The sequence below is a fragment of the Etheostoma spectabile genome, chromosome 7, assembly GCF_008692095.1.
Source record: "Etheostoma spectabile isolate EspeVRDwgs_2016 chromosome 7, UIUC_Espe_1.0, whole genome shotgun sequence".
In the NCBI taxonomy this organism is placed as follows: domain Eukaryota; kingdom Metazoa; phylum Chordata; class Actinopteri; order Perciformes; family Percidae; genus Etheostoma; species Etheostoma spectabile.
The window spans coordinates 25,239,370-25,253,435 of record NC_045739.1 but is presented as its reverse complement, the minus strand read 5'-3'; the positions used below and the strand labels follow the sequence as shown (position 1 = coordinate 25,253,435).

The 14,066-nt window shown below is 42.6% G+C and overlaps 1 protein-coding gene across 1 annotated transcript in view; it reads right to left on the bottom strand.

Moving 5' to 3' along the window:
• Positions 1-11,910, bottom strand: part of enpp2l (ectonucleotide pyrophosphatase/phosphodiesterase 2-like) — a gene marked incomplete at its 3' end in the record, with an annotated part of 99,793 nt that extends 87,883 nt beyond the window's left edge. The window contains exon 1 of the mRNA XM_032521770.1: positions 11,581-11,910. Within this exon, the coding sequence (XP_032377661.1) occupies positions 11,581-11,628 (48 nt within the window). The remainder of the gene's footprint in view (positions 1-11,580) is intronic.
• Between the last annotated feature and the right edge of the window lie 2,156 nt (positions 11,911-14,066).

Sequence of the window (14,066 nt, the reverse complement as noted above, 5' to 3'; positions counted from 1 at the left end):
TTTTTTTTTTTCAGAACGGATGACGCCTATTTGCTGCTTGATGAGAATTGGGGCTGGTAGATCCTATCTTTTTCATATGTGAACCAAAGTCATATAAAGATCAAAAACACAATGGGTTTGAGACACAATAACGCCACAAATCCCAGAAAAGGTGGGGTTTTTCAAATATGGGCCATTAAAAAAACTTATTCTACAATCACGTACAATAAGCACAAGAAAACAGTTAAAAAAAAAACAGTATATGAAACAAAATGATAAAAAAAAGTTTGGCATTGAAAGACAAATAGGCTGAACCATTATTTGAGCCTGCCAGTACGTTGCTAGCGCAAAGCTTTGCACTAGCATGCGTGTGTCTTTTAAGTTGCTTTTGTCCCAGTCGCAGCATTTTAAAAGCTAGAATACATTTACAGTAGATAGCTACGAGGGTGACAAGTCGTAAGCCCGGTTTCTGGGGCACAGTCCCCGGTGTTGGCCTGTCCCGGGAAAAGTCCCCGGTTTTCACTGTGGAATGACAGACCCGAAAATTGTTAACGAAAGACTGAAAACATTGACCCAACGGAAAGCATAGTTGCTCCAGAGGCCAGCGCTGCTCCGAGCGCAGAGATGTTTTAAGAAACCGTGTTTTACAGATGCTAAAATTCACTGATTATTCACATGGAGTCCGGGGTTTTTAGTTTTAAAAAAGGATCTTAATCAACAGAAAGGTCGACCTCCTTACGAAAGAAAGAAGATTACCATCGGAGTCTTGTCAGCAGCAAAACCGAGCACTTTTATGAACGTAAATACAAGTCTGGACAATGATCGTTAACTTCCATGTAGCGGTTTCTCTGCTGCCGACTGCAGCGTGCGCTGTAATATTACTTCTGTATCCGATACTCAATGAGCTGGTGCAGAAACAAGCTGGGGGGGTGGGGGGGCTCAGATTCTAATGAGTAACCAGGCTCTAGGGTTATGGTCGCCTGTTTTAAGTTTACAACAAATAAAAAACTGCAAATGTTTTGGAGCTGAAAATGTCCCGGATTTTGTCGGAGAATTGGTAACCTGTTTTTCGTCACAAAAATGGGCCTTTGAAAAAAGCTAAAAAAAAACGTAAACATTCGAGAGATCAATAACTTTGGAAAAGAACATCAAAAAAGCCCCGCAATGTTGAAAAAGTGACAAAAATGGTCAGAAAAAAGCCAATAATTTTTTCATGGATGACGGGAAGACAACACAAGGTTAAGCAACGTAGGTGGAAGAAAGTGATGTTTTTTACGTCGTTTCGAGCGACTGAGGGTACAAATAACATGAAGTGGAGCTGAAATGAGGAACCAAAATTTGAGTCGTAATCCGGTCGATTCCTACCAGTTGCAACAGGGAACCGGGAACAGGAATGGGTTTCGGCGCAAACCCTGCAACCCTGCTCAGATGACCTGTTTTCAGACAGGATCGTCGAAGTCGGTAGCAGCAGCTGTAGTAGGTTTTTAAACAGATTGTAACATCTGCATCCGGGGGTTGGCCTCCCTCCAGCTCGAAGCAGCTGGCCCCTTGCAGGAGCCCGCTGAGCGACCACTCGGAGACGACTGCAGGGCCGAGCGTCAGACACAAAATGCTGCAAACATTGCTGAGCTCATGTGCAAAATACAAATCTGCGTTATGTCTTAAGACAACTACTTTCACCTTGTTTGAACCGTAAACAGGCGTGTAGCAGGACCAGAGTATCATGCAGGTTAAAGGCTGCTAATACAAACAACAAACAGTGCAAATAACTCCAAGCTGTTTTCATCAGAAACTCTGCAGGCAGCCTTTGGTTTCATTCACACTTAAACGCACAATGGGCGAATAATAGAGTTCTGTGCTGTACAAGGTGTCGTTTCAGCCACTTTTCATTTGGAAACTCATTAGTATCGGAACTCTGGTCTGGCTGGAAACACACGTTGTTGTTGTTTTTCAATGTAGGAAAAAAAAAAGTCACCATATGTTTGCCTTGTTCCGTATCTGGAACATTAATTTTTTAGTTTTCTGCAGCATACTGTTCCGTCTCTGAGATTGTCCCGTCTGATATAATATAGATACAATATACCCTATTATTGTTATATTTATATTCTGTGATGGTTTGCATCCCTTTTGCCTGGAAACTTACTTAACTTGTAACTTTTACTTACTTGAAACGCAATAATGGATACATATTTCTCTGTAAAATAACAGTTTGAGATTCAAGCATGTATACGCATCTCATTTGACTTACAGTACACGAGGAACGGTTTTGCTTCAGGGATGGGCAATACATCGATATTATGTCGATATCGTGATATAAGACTAGATGTTTCTTGATTTTGGAATGTAATATGTATATGTTCTAACGGTTGTCTTTCTGGTTTTAAAGGCTGCGGTACACGTAACGTGATGCAACCTTCTGAACTACCAGACTGCTGTAAACTGTTCTATTATTTGACCGCTAACCATTTAGTTCATTATTGCACATATGTGTGATGTGTCCTTAAATCTCATTTGAGATATTTGGTAAAAAGCGCTAGAGCCCGACCGCTATATCGGTGGGGCCGACTGTATGAGACGATAGAGGCATTTCCAGATATACAGCATATCGACAATATATCGGAGTATCTGATTTTTATTAACTCAATTCGTATTGGTACGGCTTAACAATCCTTTATCGGTCCGGGCTATAAAAAGCCATGGTCAGCCCTCCAGTATCGTACACAATTATCGACATCGAGGTATTTGGTGAAGAACATCGCAATGTCTGATTGTTTTGCCAATCGCCCTAATTTCAAAGTAAAAAGCGGATTTTTGTCCTGGTGGCTTACACCGACACGGAGGCTTTCTCACCTTTAGTGTGGGGGGGTGGGTTGTTCCTCCCTTCCCAGTTACTGGCTTGAAACAATAAGCTATGTGACATCCGTACCCACCGAACAGAACGCAACCATACCTGCAGAAAAACCACAGACCACGTTTTTACAACAACGTACATTCAGTTATTTTATTTCCAGTGACTTCAATAATTGAAAGGGTCTAAGAGCTTCAGCTACTTAATGACACTTAAAATAAATAAGGTAAACTATGCGAACCCCGTAGACCATACTGGGGAGTGTGTTTCTTCTCCATTGAGACAGGGTCGTTGTGTTCCACAGTCATGTGTATTGAACGGGGGACAGATGCTACGCACATAAAATTTATGCACACGAGATTTTTTCTTCATTTTTTTACTTCTGTATTCTTGTTTGGTTTTTTCAGCGGCCAAAATCAGCAAGAGTGCATCAGCTTTTCTAATATGCAGAAATGCCAGATTGCCAATATGGACACATCCATCTGTACGATGGCAAATGTGTGTGTGTGTGTGGTGTGGTTGGTGGGGGGGTGGGGGGTTGGGGGGGGGGGGGGGTTTCACATATTAGCAAAAATGGTGGTCGTCCCACAGGAAATATGAGCATCAGCGTTTCTGCATTGGGAATTTTTCTGCAAGATTGTGCTTTCTTCATTGATTCATGAATATTTAACAGTAATTTGCTTGCCACAGATTTACTCGTGTTGTCTCCCAACTAACCTGAAAATCAAATTTAAAAATAAAAATAAAAACTTTTTCATTGTTATGTCGTCTTTTCGACCTTTGTGGCTCCCCCCCCCCCCAATGATTTGTCACTTTGTCAAAAATTTGTCGACCTTTTCTGAGCCTTTTGAAATTTAGTGGGTTTTTCAGAAATATTGAAAGCTTTTTTTTTTTTACATTGGTCACTTGCATTGACATTCGTTTTAACACCTTTTTAAAGTCCGTTACAGTTGTTTTTTCTCCACAATGCTAAAAATTGGCAAAAACACCCAAATTCAATGAAGTAGTGAACGGATGATTTATTTAACATTGTGAGGAGCGTTGTTGGGAACCATCAAACGTTACTTTTGGAAAGTTGGTTGAAAGAAAACACAAATTTCGGATGTACTCATTTGAAGGGGTCAAAATTTTGACCTGAAAAACAACACAAGGGTTCAACTCTTTTGTCTTATCCCCCTTTCCAGTTTCTTGATATCTGGTTTGGCTTGGGGTGGGTCCGTTATAGTTCCGTGTAAATGTGTCATCTAGGGTCGTCACAAACATTCATGCTGTGCTTCCGCGAATAATTACACAGGGCCACTAGAGGGAGGGCCAATAGAAAGTAGAAGTTTAACCAGTCGTATTTTGTTGCCTCGAAACAAAGGACGCGTGGGCACGTTTTTTCGGGGGATGGCCAGTCTTCATGTTCCACAATCTCACCAAACGGGTGGCGGTCAATGGGCAGCAGGAATGGACACCATAGAAAAGGTGAGTGTTGGTGATTATAATGCTTATAGCTCAGAGAGGAAGAGCCTACAGATCAAGGATGACACAATGGTGCACAGAGCCGATGAAGAAGCCCTGGATCATGTTAAAACTGCATCCCCAGAGCGATGAAGAAGCCTGGATCAGTAATGCTCTACAGAGCCGAGAAGAAGCCGGATCGGTTAAACTGCGCATTCAGAGCGATGAGAAGCCTGAATCACGTAATCTGCTCCTCGAGGATTGAAGAAGCTGGATCACGTTAAACTGCTCCACAGAGCCGATGAAGAAGCCCTGGTCACGTTAAACTGATCTCAGAGCCGATGAAGAAGAACTGGATAACTGCTTAAAATGATCCTCAGAGCTGATGAAGAAGCCCTGGACACGGTTAAAACTGATCCTCAGAGCTATGAAGAAGACTGGATCACGTTAAACTGCTCTACAGAGCCGTATGAAACGCCCCGGCTCATGTTAAACTGCTCCACAGAGCCGAGAAGAAGCCGGATCATGTTAACTGATCTAACAGACGCGATGAAGAAGCTGGATTCTGTTAACTGCTCTACAGAGCCGATGAAGAAGCCCTGGATCATAGTTAAACTGCTCCTCAGAGCCGATGAAGAAGCATGGATCACGTTAAAAAACTGACCTCAGAGCTGATGAAGAAGGGACGGGAGTACACGTTAACTTGCTTACAGAGCCGATTGAAGAAGCCTGGATCACGTTAAAATGCTCCACAGATGTCGATGAAGAAGACCATGGATCACGTTAAATGATCCCAGACGCCGAAGAAGAAGCCCGGATCACGTAAACTGATCTCGAGCTGATGAAGAAGAACTGGATCAAGTTAAAATGCCCTAAAGAGACGATGAAGAAGCCCCTGGATCATGTTAACAACTGATCCTCAGAACCGATGAAGAAGCCCGATCCGTTAACTGCTCCCAGGCCGATGAAGAAGCATGGATCACTTATAATGATCCTAGAGCCAAGAAGAAGCCATGGCATCACGTTAAATGATCCTCAGAGCTGGATGAAGAAGACCTGGATCACGTTAAACTGATCCGCAGAGCCGATGAAGAAGCCATGGAAATCATTGTTAAACTGCTATACAGAGCGATGCAGAAGCCCTGGATCATGTTAAAACTGAGCAACAGAGCCGATGAAGAAGCCCTGGATCATGTAAATGCTCACAGAGCCGATGAAGAAGCCGGATCATGTTTAAAAAGATCCAACAGAGCGATGAAGAAGCCCTGGATCTGTTACACTGCTCACAAGCGCATGAAGAAGCCCTGTCACGTTAAATGATCCTCAGCGCCATGACGAAAGCCCCTGGGATTCCGTGAAACTGATGCCTCAGAGCCAGATGAAGAAAAGCCTGGCATCACCTGTTAAAACTGATCCTCAGAGCTGATGAAGAAGACCTGGATTCCGTTACACTGCTTCTACGAGCGTGAGAAAGCCTGGATCATGTTAAAACGCCCACAGAGCCGATGAAGAAGCCTGGATTCCTGTAAACTGCTCTACAGAGCCGAGAAGAATGCATGGATCATGTTAAAATGCTCTACACGAGCAGGATGAAGAAGCTCCTGGATCATGTTAAACTGCTCCTCGAGCAGCTGAAGAAGCCCCTGGATCATGTTAAACGAGCACAGAGAGATGAAGAAGCCCGGATCATGTTAAAACTGCCAACAGAGCCGAGAAGAAGCCCTGGATCACGTTAAACTGATCCCAGAGCCGATGAAGAAGCTGGATCCACGTTAAACTGATCATCAGAGCTGATGAAGAAGCCCTGGATCACGTTAAACTGATCCTCAGAGCTGATGACGAAGACTGGATCACGTTAAAATTTCTGCTCTACAGAGCCGATGGACAGGAAAGGCCTGGATAAGTTAAACGCTCCACAGAGCCGATGAAGAAAGCCCTGGATCATGTTAAAAGGATCTACAGGAGCGATGAGAAGCCCTGGATCATGTTAACCAGGCTTAGCAGAGCCGATGAAGAAGCCCTGGATCATGTATTTTTTTTTGTAAAAAAAAACAAAACTGTCCTCAGAGCCGAGAAGAAGCCTGTGATCACGGATTAAAATGATCCTCAGAGCCGATGAAGAAGGCCTGGATCACGTTTAACTGCTCTACAGAGCCGATGAAGAAGCCTGGATCATGTTAAACTGCTCCACAGAGACGATGGAAGAAAGGCCCGGATCACGTTAAAACTGAGTCCGCAGAGCCCGATGAAGAAGCCTGGATCACGTTAAACTGATCCTCCGAGTGATGAAGACGCCCGATCCCGTTAACTGCTCTACAGCGCGATGCATACGCCTGGCTCATGTTAAACTGCTCCTCAGAAACCGAGGAAGAAGCCCTGGATCCGTTAAACTGATCCTCAGAGCCAATTAAGAAAGCCTGGACACGTAAATATGCCTAAGAGTGATGAAGAAGACCTGGATCACGTTAAACTGAGCCTCAGAGCGATGAAGAAGCCCTGGATCATGTAAAGTGCTCACAGAGCCAATCACAGGTGCTTAATGGCGAAATAAACCTATTGGCAGCTTTTTGCGGAGAAAGCCCCCGTTGGAATTAAAGACATGACTTTGCGGTTGCTAGTCAAGCCACATGGGGGCAGTGGCCTTTGGCTAAGGATAGAAGTCTCTATAAGTTCCAATGGAACTTGACTCAAAAGCGTTCTCGCCTTTCTTCCGTCCTCTCGCAGCATTCCCAGAGCAAGTACTTAGTAAACTAGATTAACAGTAAAGGACGATGTATTTGGGTCAGATTGTTTAGCATCACAATATTATGTTATTATTGTTGTTGACCCCGACCTTTCCCAATAGTTGGTGATTGCCCCCAAAAAATTTTCTTGATGACACTCGGCTGCCTCGAAATATAACAAATTCCGACAGGGCTTCTCAGAGTTTAATGACATTGTTTTGTGTTAAGTGTAACATGTTAAAGGAATACAGTCCATGTAAGGTCGTTACAGTTTGACTGTAGCAGCGACGTGCAGCGGTATTAACATGGCTTAGTCTGTTGTTCGGCAGTGATGAATTAATAAGGATTTTTGAATTTATTAGAGTGCGCCGAATTCACGCCAGCAATTTTCGGCATGTTCCAAGCAAAAAAAAAAAAAAAACAAACAACAACAAACTGAAATATGACAACGGTTGGACAAGGGCTAACAAGGTGTATTATGAGTCTGCTGCTATGCATTCAGCGACTCCGAACAACATGGTGATGCCATTGAATAATTCAATGCCAGTTCTAGACAAAGTTGCATAATTTATTTTCAAATACGCCGCAGTTTCGATGCATAAATTGTAGATTTTCCGATGCAACATACTGTAGGGCTTGCATGATTTCATGACGTGGCAAAAAAGGTCACATGTACATGTAATCTTAGCAGAACGTGAAAAATGTTGCGTTAACGTCAAAGAAGTAATGAAGCCATTGCCCCCTTGTTGCCATGGGAACGTTATGAACGACGTAATTATGAGACAAGACAAACAGTCTCTTTCTCATCAAACCGCAGTTCTTTGCAAGTTTCCATAAATTTCATGCATTAAAAAATGGATGAATACATAAATTGCCATTGTATTGTTCAAGAAACGTTGCAGTATATCAAGATATTGGCCCAAGATTACAAAAAACCCCTTTTCTGGAGAGACCGTCATGGGCTGGGATGTGTGGGGGTGTTTTCAACCAAAACAGGAAAAGATTTATGCCTTTTGCATCAATGGAAAAACCCACAACCAAGAAAACGCGTTGTGACATATGGTGAATCTGTAGCAAGGACCCAAAAAATCTTTCCAAAAATCTTTTAAAATCAACGCCATGGTTGGTATTGAATAACGGACAGCCATGGGGATTCTTACAGATCTCAGTCTCCAGCGGCAGCCATCGTTTGTGACAAATTCAAATCAAGCGCTATTGGTACGTGGTTGATTATGTTGATCTCGTCCATCCATAGAATGAAGCCCGCCCCATCAATCTGATGGGTCCAAACAGCTCTGGTTAGAGCATAGTCGCTCAACAACGGATCAAGTCAGACGAACTTCCACAACCTCAAATATTGGTGGGGGGGGGGGGGGGGGGCTAAGTTTGGCGTCATCTAGGATGAAAGAGATAGGTGTGTATTTGGGGGGGGGTCTTCTGGAGGGATCCTAAGAAACTTGGTGCTGTATGATAGGCGGCCGGTGTTGTCATTTAGGACACATCTATTTAAGGTTATTGTCTATTGCTAACATATTTGGAGGGTCTACAATTTAGAGTTCGGTCTCTTTTTTGATTTGATGCACTTGCGTGGGGGGGGATGGACGAAGGTCATTGTGTTTTGTTTTAAAAATAAAAGCTGTTAATAACCAGAAAAAAAGAAAATTTACATTTTTTTTAGTGAATAAAAAGGGTAATTTTGCATGGCTTCGGGACAGGGTGGGGGAAATTAACTGTTTTTGTGCCACCTAAGTTTATAAAAGAAAAGTCCACTAGCATGTCTTGTTTGCTTCAGTACATTGTTTTTTGTATTATTTAACAATACATTTTTATATATAAGCGAATGAAAAAGTGATGTAAAACATAATAAGTGAAAGCCTTATGCCACACTGGGATAATGGATGGGTCCAGCTGCAGCTGTATGGAAGTTGCACTTGAACGGGGGTGGCTTAACTCGTGGTTTTATTGCCTTAATGTAAGTTCAGTGTTCCTCTAATCAACGATGTTTTCATTCTGAAGACGAGCCGGTTCGACAGGAAGTGAAGTGAATGGATTGGAAGTACTGTATGTAAGGGGCTATAGGGGTTGCTGCCGATGGCCGAGTCGCATTTAGTTAGCCATCGTGATGTTGGACTGGCATCATGATGGAGAGCCACCATAGTAATGCCCGGCAACCCCCCACACACACCACAACAACACCCAAACTTAGGTCACACACACACTATCCTAGTGGAGGGTTATTGACATTGCGTCGGTCTTAAACTAGCAAGGACACTCACGGTCGGGCTTTGGAGTATGCTTCACCGTACGTGAAGCTTGATCCCCTATGGACTAACTTTGTGGATCTACGTTGTGAATAAGTAAGTCTGATGACAATGTGATGGAAGATTATGAATGCGTTAGCAACAGGAGGCATACCTCACCGGAGGGTGCTATTTATGTGGAGCTAACTTGTCATGTGTGCTGCGGAGTTATGTTCTGTGATTGAATGGTTATTCAGTGCAAATATAACCCGAATGTAGTTTAACTCAGTAGATGATGGTGCATTAGGGTGGTACTGATCGTCCACTGTACTGTCGTTACGAAGATCACCGACATCTGACGGAATCTGACTTTAAAGTTCTGTAGTTAAGTGAAAGTAGTGTAGGTTGTAAACTTACGGTCCCCACCAGCGGCCGCAGTTCATACTGTCTATGTACGGAGGGCATTCGATGTATGTCTGACCTAACTGCCAATTTAGGGGACAACTCCCAAACCTAGTAAGCTAAAAAATTTCATCGTTTCCCTTGCTAACAACTTTCCTTTTCTTACTTCACCCTTAACAGTCATAGCCTACTGGAATCTGCGCGGGGCTAAACACCGGTTTGTATGTATGTGTGCCAAATTTTTTAAAACGATGGTCAGGGAATAGCGCCTGTTGAAAGCCACTCATCCGACACTGGTGGTGGGAGGCAAAAGTCACACGCCACTTTGAAAAAAGTACCCGGCGTTGGCTTGCTGGTGGCGGGGAAGGTACGAAGTTTCCAACTGCTTCGGGACATTGTTGTCACTTAAACAAACCACATCTAACATCCAAACATGTCTAAAACAACATTGAAAATTAATTGTGTTAAGATTTTGTGGAAGGCACCAAAAGTCAACCCTTACATGTGCCGCAATATCCACATCAAGGTATTTGGTCAAGAAATATTGTGATATCTGGCTTTCTCTATTTTGCACCAGTTGTCTACATACGGAGCTCACAAGGTGTCCCAATCTTCAAGTGTCTCCAAAATACTTTACAGTTATTTTATGGTGATGATGATGATGGATGATGATTATGATCAAACTCAAATTGACAGATTGAGAAAGAGGCCAGTACACAGTGCAAACAATACTCACTTTTGCTTACCGTACTCACCAAGGTAAAACAAACATGTGTCGTTCACTGTTGACCGATGAGCGTTTCCTGGCAGCCATCATCATACAGCGCTGGGCGATATGCTAGACCACAGACAAGCCTTGGTTGTCTTCACTTGACTAAACGTGTCTGTCCAGGTCAAAATTTAAGAACTTTTTTATGGAGCTTTGTAATAATTTTTGTCGTTTGTTTTTAGAGACATGTTCGTTGGATCCAATGGGCAAATAAAACCCTAAATTTCTAGACCTATTACCTAATTCTGAGTTTAAAAAAGCAGAAATATGAATTATTTTGACTAATAGTTAAAGATTAGCGGGATAGTCAATTTGGGTCAGGATCTTTTTTGAACACCCATTAAAAAATAAAAATTAAGCTAAAAATGGAATTAAAACACCCAAAAGCATGAAAGTTAAACATAATGTGATCTGCGAATAATGTTGAACCATACAGCATTTTGGCACAGGTTAAAAGAAACCCTTTATGTTCTGATATAAATCAGTTTCATATCAAACTTTTTGACTTTGAAAATGGGGTCAAATTTGAACCGGGGACACACAAGGGTAAAAGTGTGTAAAGGAATAACAGAGAGCTAAAACAGTGTGGTAGTTCAGAGAATGACATAACTTTACTGTCGAGGCAGACCTTTTAAAACGAGGGGGAAAAGACCCCCACTTGTGCATAATTTCGTTTTTTCACCATGACTGTCAGAATCGCAAATTTAAGACGATATTCGCTCGTACTGTACCTCGAGATATATGCATATAGTGCCTCAGCCACCCGATACCCCACTATCATCACGTATCATCTTCATCTCATATCATCACATCCAACCACACACACAACATCATCCATACTTGTCCCCAAGGACGAGCGTACCAGCACAAAAAAACACCCCCCGCTCCTTTTATCTTCAGTCCTCTGCTCTGTAGTTCCTCTCTCAGGCTCTTATTGATGTGAGGCAAAGTGCCAGCTCTCCAAACAGGTCGACTACACAGTTCTGCAAGACTGCAAGCATCTTTTCATTTTTGTTTTTTTTTCTTTTTTTTTGTAGTTGGGCGGTGAGGGAAAGAAAAAAAAAAGGCGGGTGGGGTGGTGGTTGGGGAGCAGAAGACACTTCAGTCGTGTCGTAGGTGAAAACGCAAACAAAAGCGACAACAAACGACACAAAACTGTCTACAGTCTTACGTTACCAAATTTCCAAATTGCAGGTTCCAAAACAGTGAATCCACTGTTTGCATTTCCCCCTTAAATAAAAAAAGCTCCGAAAATGTGTCAACGCTCCGGTAGAAGCTCCTCCGCGCGCCTCTGCAGATCGATGGAGCGGAGCGCAGGGGTCCAACTCTCTCTCTCTCTCGCCTCGCTCTCTCTCTCTCCCTCTCTCTATTCTCGCTAAAGTTGTTGCCTTTGGGCTTTGGCCTCTGCCTCCTCTCTCATCTCATCTCCTCGTGCGCGCGCGCTCTTGGGCCAATAAGCATGAAGTAATGGTGACAGCTGCGCTCTGGTACAAGACTGCGTCAGGTCAGGGTGACGCTCCGGGGTCCAACGCAGTCAGCAGCACTGGACTGATCCCCCGGAGAGAGAGAGAGAGAGAGAGAGAGAGAGAGAGAGAGAGAGAGAGAGAGAGAGCGATAATGATAGAGAGAGAGAGAGAGAAAGACACAGAGGGAAAGAGAGGCACACTTTGTGCTTGTGCTTTGACACACACACACACACACACACACATACACAAACCCACACACACAAACACACACACACACACACACACACACTACTGTAATCACCTTGTTTTCATGGGATTTCTGTTATATTGTGTTGATATAATTGTTGCTTTTGCAGGAATGTTAACATAATGTTTCATTGTCTGCATCCTACTGTTGAAATGTATGGAAATGTGCATGTTTCCCTGTTTACTCTGTGCTTTAGCAATACTGTGTGTAAATATGGTCGTGCTGCTGGAGAGAGAAAGAGAGAGACAGAGAGAGAGAGAGAGAGAGAGAGAAAGAGACAGAGAGAGGGGGCATACCATCCTTCATTTCTGTGTTAATAGTTCAAATCAATCCTTATTCTGGCTTTCACCATCATAGTAAACAGTCATCAATCAATCAATGTCTGCTGAGTCATCAATCCTCTCCTGCTCACACACACACACATACACACACACACACACACACACACACACACACACAGCCAACTTTGTTTGCCCCAAGATAAAGTTCACGAGTTGACATTTGTGTTTTGCAAACGTTTTGTACTTAAAACCAAGAATGAAGAGAGAGAGAGGGAGAGAGAGAGAGAGAGGGCGAGAGAGAGAGGGCGAGAGAGACTATAAAGGAGAAGAGGGGCTTAAAGGATTAAAGGAACATGGAGGTGTGATTGGCCTTTAGGGAAACTCAGTGACATGGACACCAACATCATCTATAATGTCCCTGCTGATGTTGCAGTTCATGCTGACACTGGAAGAAGTATCCAGATCCTTTACTTCAGTAAACGTAATAATACCACACTGTAAAAATACTCCGTTACAAGTAAAAGTCCTGCATTGACAATGTTACTTAAGTAAACGTATGTAACTGTCATCAAGAAAATGTACTAAAAATATAAATACTTTCAAAACCGTTCTGTCATTCAAATGTTCAATGGCCTGATTATTTCAACTGGACCTGTAGGCCGTTATATTGTTGGGTAGTTTCATTTATAATAGAATATACACACACACACTACATGTGTTTTGTGTGCAGACATCTGATTTGTAAAGTAACAAAAGCTGTCAGATGATTGTTGTGGAGTAAAAAGTAGATTATTCCTCTCGGAAATGAGTAGAAGTAGAAAGTGGCCTGAAAAGTAAAGAACAAGTACCTCAAATTTGTACTTAAGTACAGTAGTAGAGAGCCCTGGGACGCGTTCTTTGTCTCAGTGTATTTTTTTGTAATTGTTTGTCACTGTTTGTTTCTTAAATATGTAAAAAAAAAGTTTGATCACAAAAAAAGTACAGTAGTTGTATAATAAATGTACTTAGTTACATTCCACCACTGCTGACACGTTATGGGACGCGTGGAGTGATATGTTACTACGATTGGAAACAGCATTAAAGTTTAAGTGCGTATTTTTTTATGTTAATGAACGTCTGTTAAATTTGAGCCGTTGCCAAATGAGTTGCTACAAAGCTAATTTAACCCTCCTGTTGTCCTCGGGTCAAATTTGACCCATTTACAAAAACTTTCTACATCAGAACTATGCCAAAACAACGTCGAAAGAAGTGACAAATGTTGGAAAAATCTCCAAAAATATTTTCTTTTAGAGTGCTTTTTTAAAAATAAATCTCCCGTTTGCACCTTTCCCTCAGCCAAACACTGAGCCCCCTGTGGTGTCAGTCTGGTGTGGAGGTGACTGAGGAACCCGTCAGCTTACTGTCAGTGTAAAGCTCGTCCTGGGGCTGTGAAGCTGTCGGCAGTTTGATGCAGGATGACATGACATCATCACGACACACAACAAAGACCTCTTGTAGCTTTACGGCACTGGACACGGACCATTATCTGGGTTTCCTCCAGTGTATAGGCCTAAATCTCTGGGAATTATTGATGGATTTTTAAAGCTTCATTGCATAACTTTTTGATATTAATGAAAGTTTGTTACATACAAGCCATTGCCAAATGAGTTAATTCAAAGCTAATTAAGA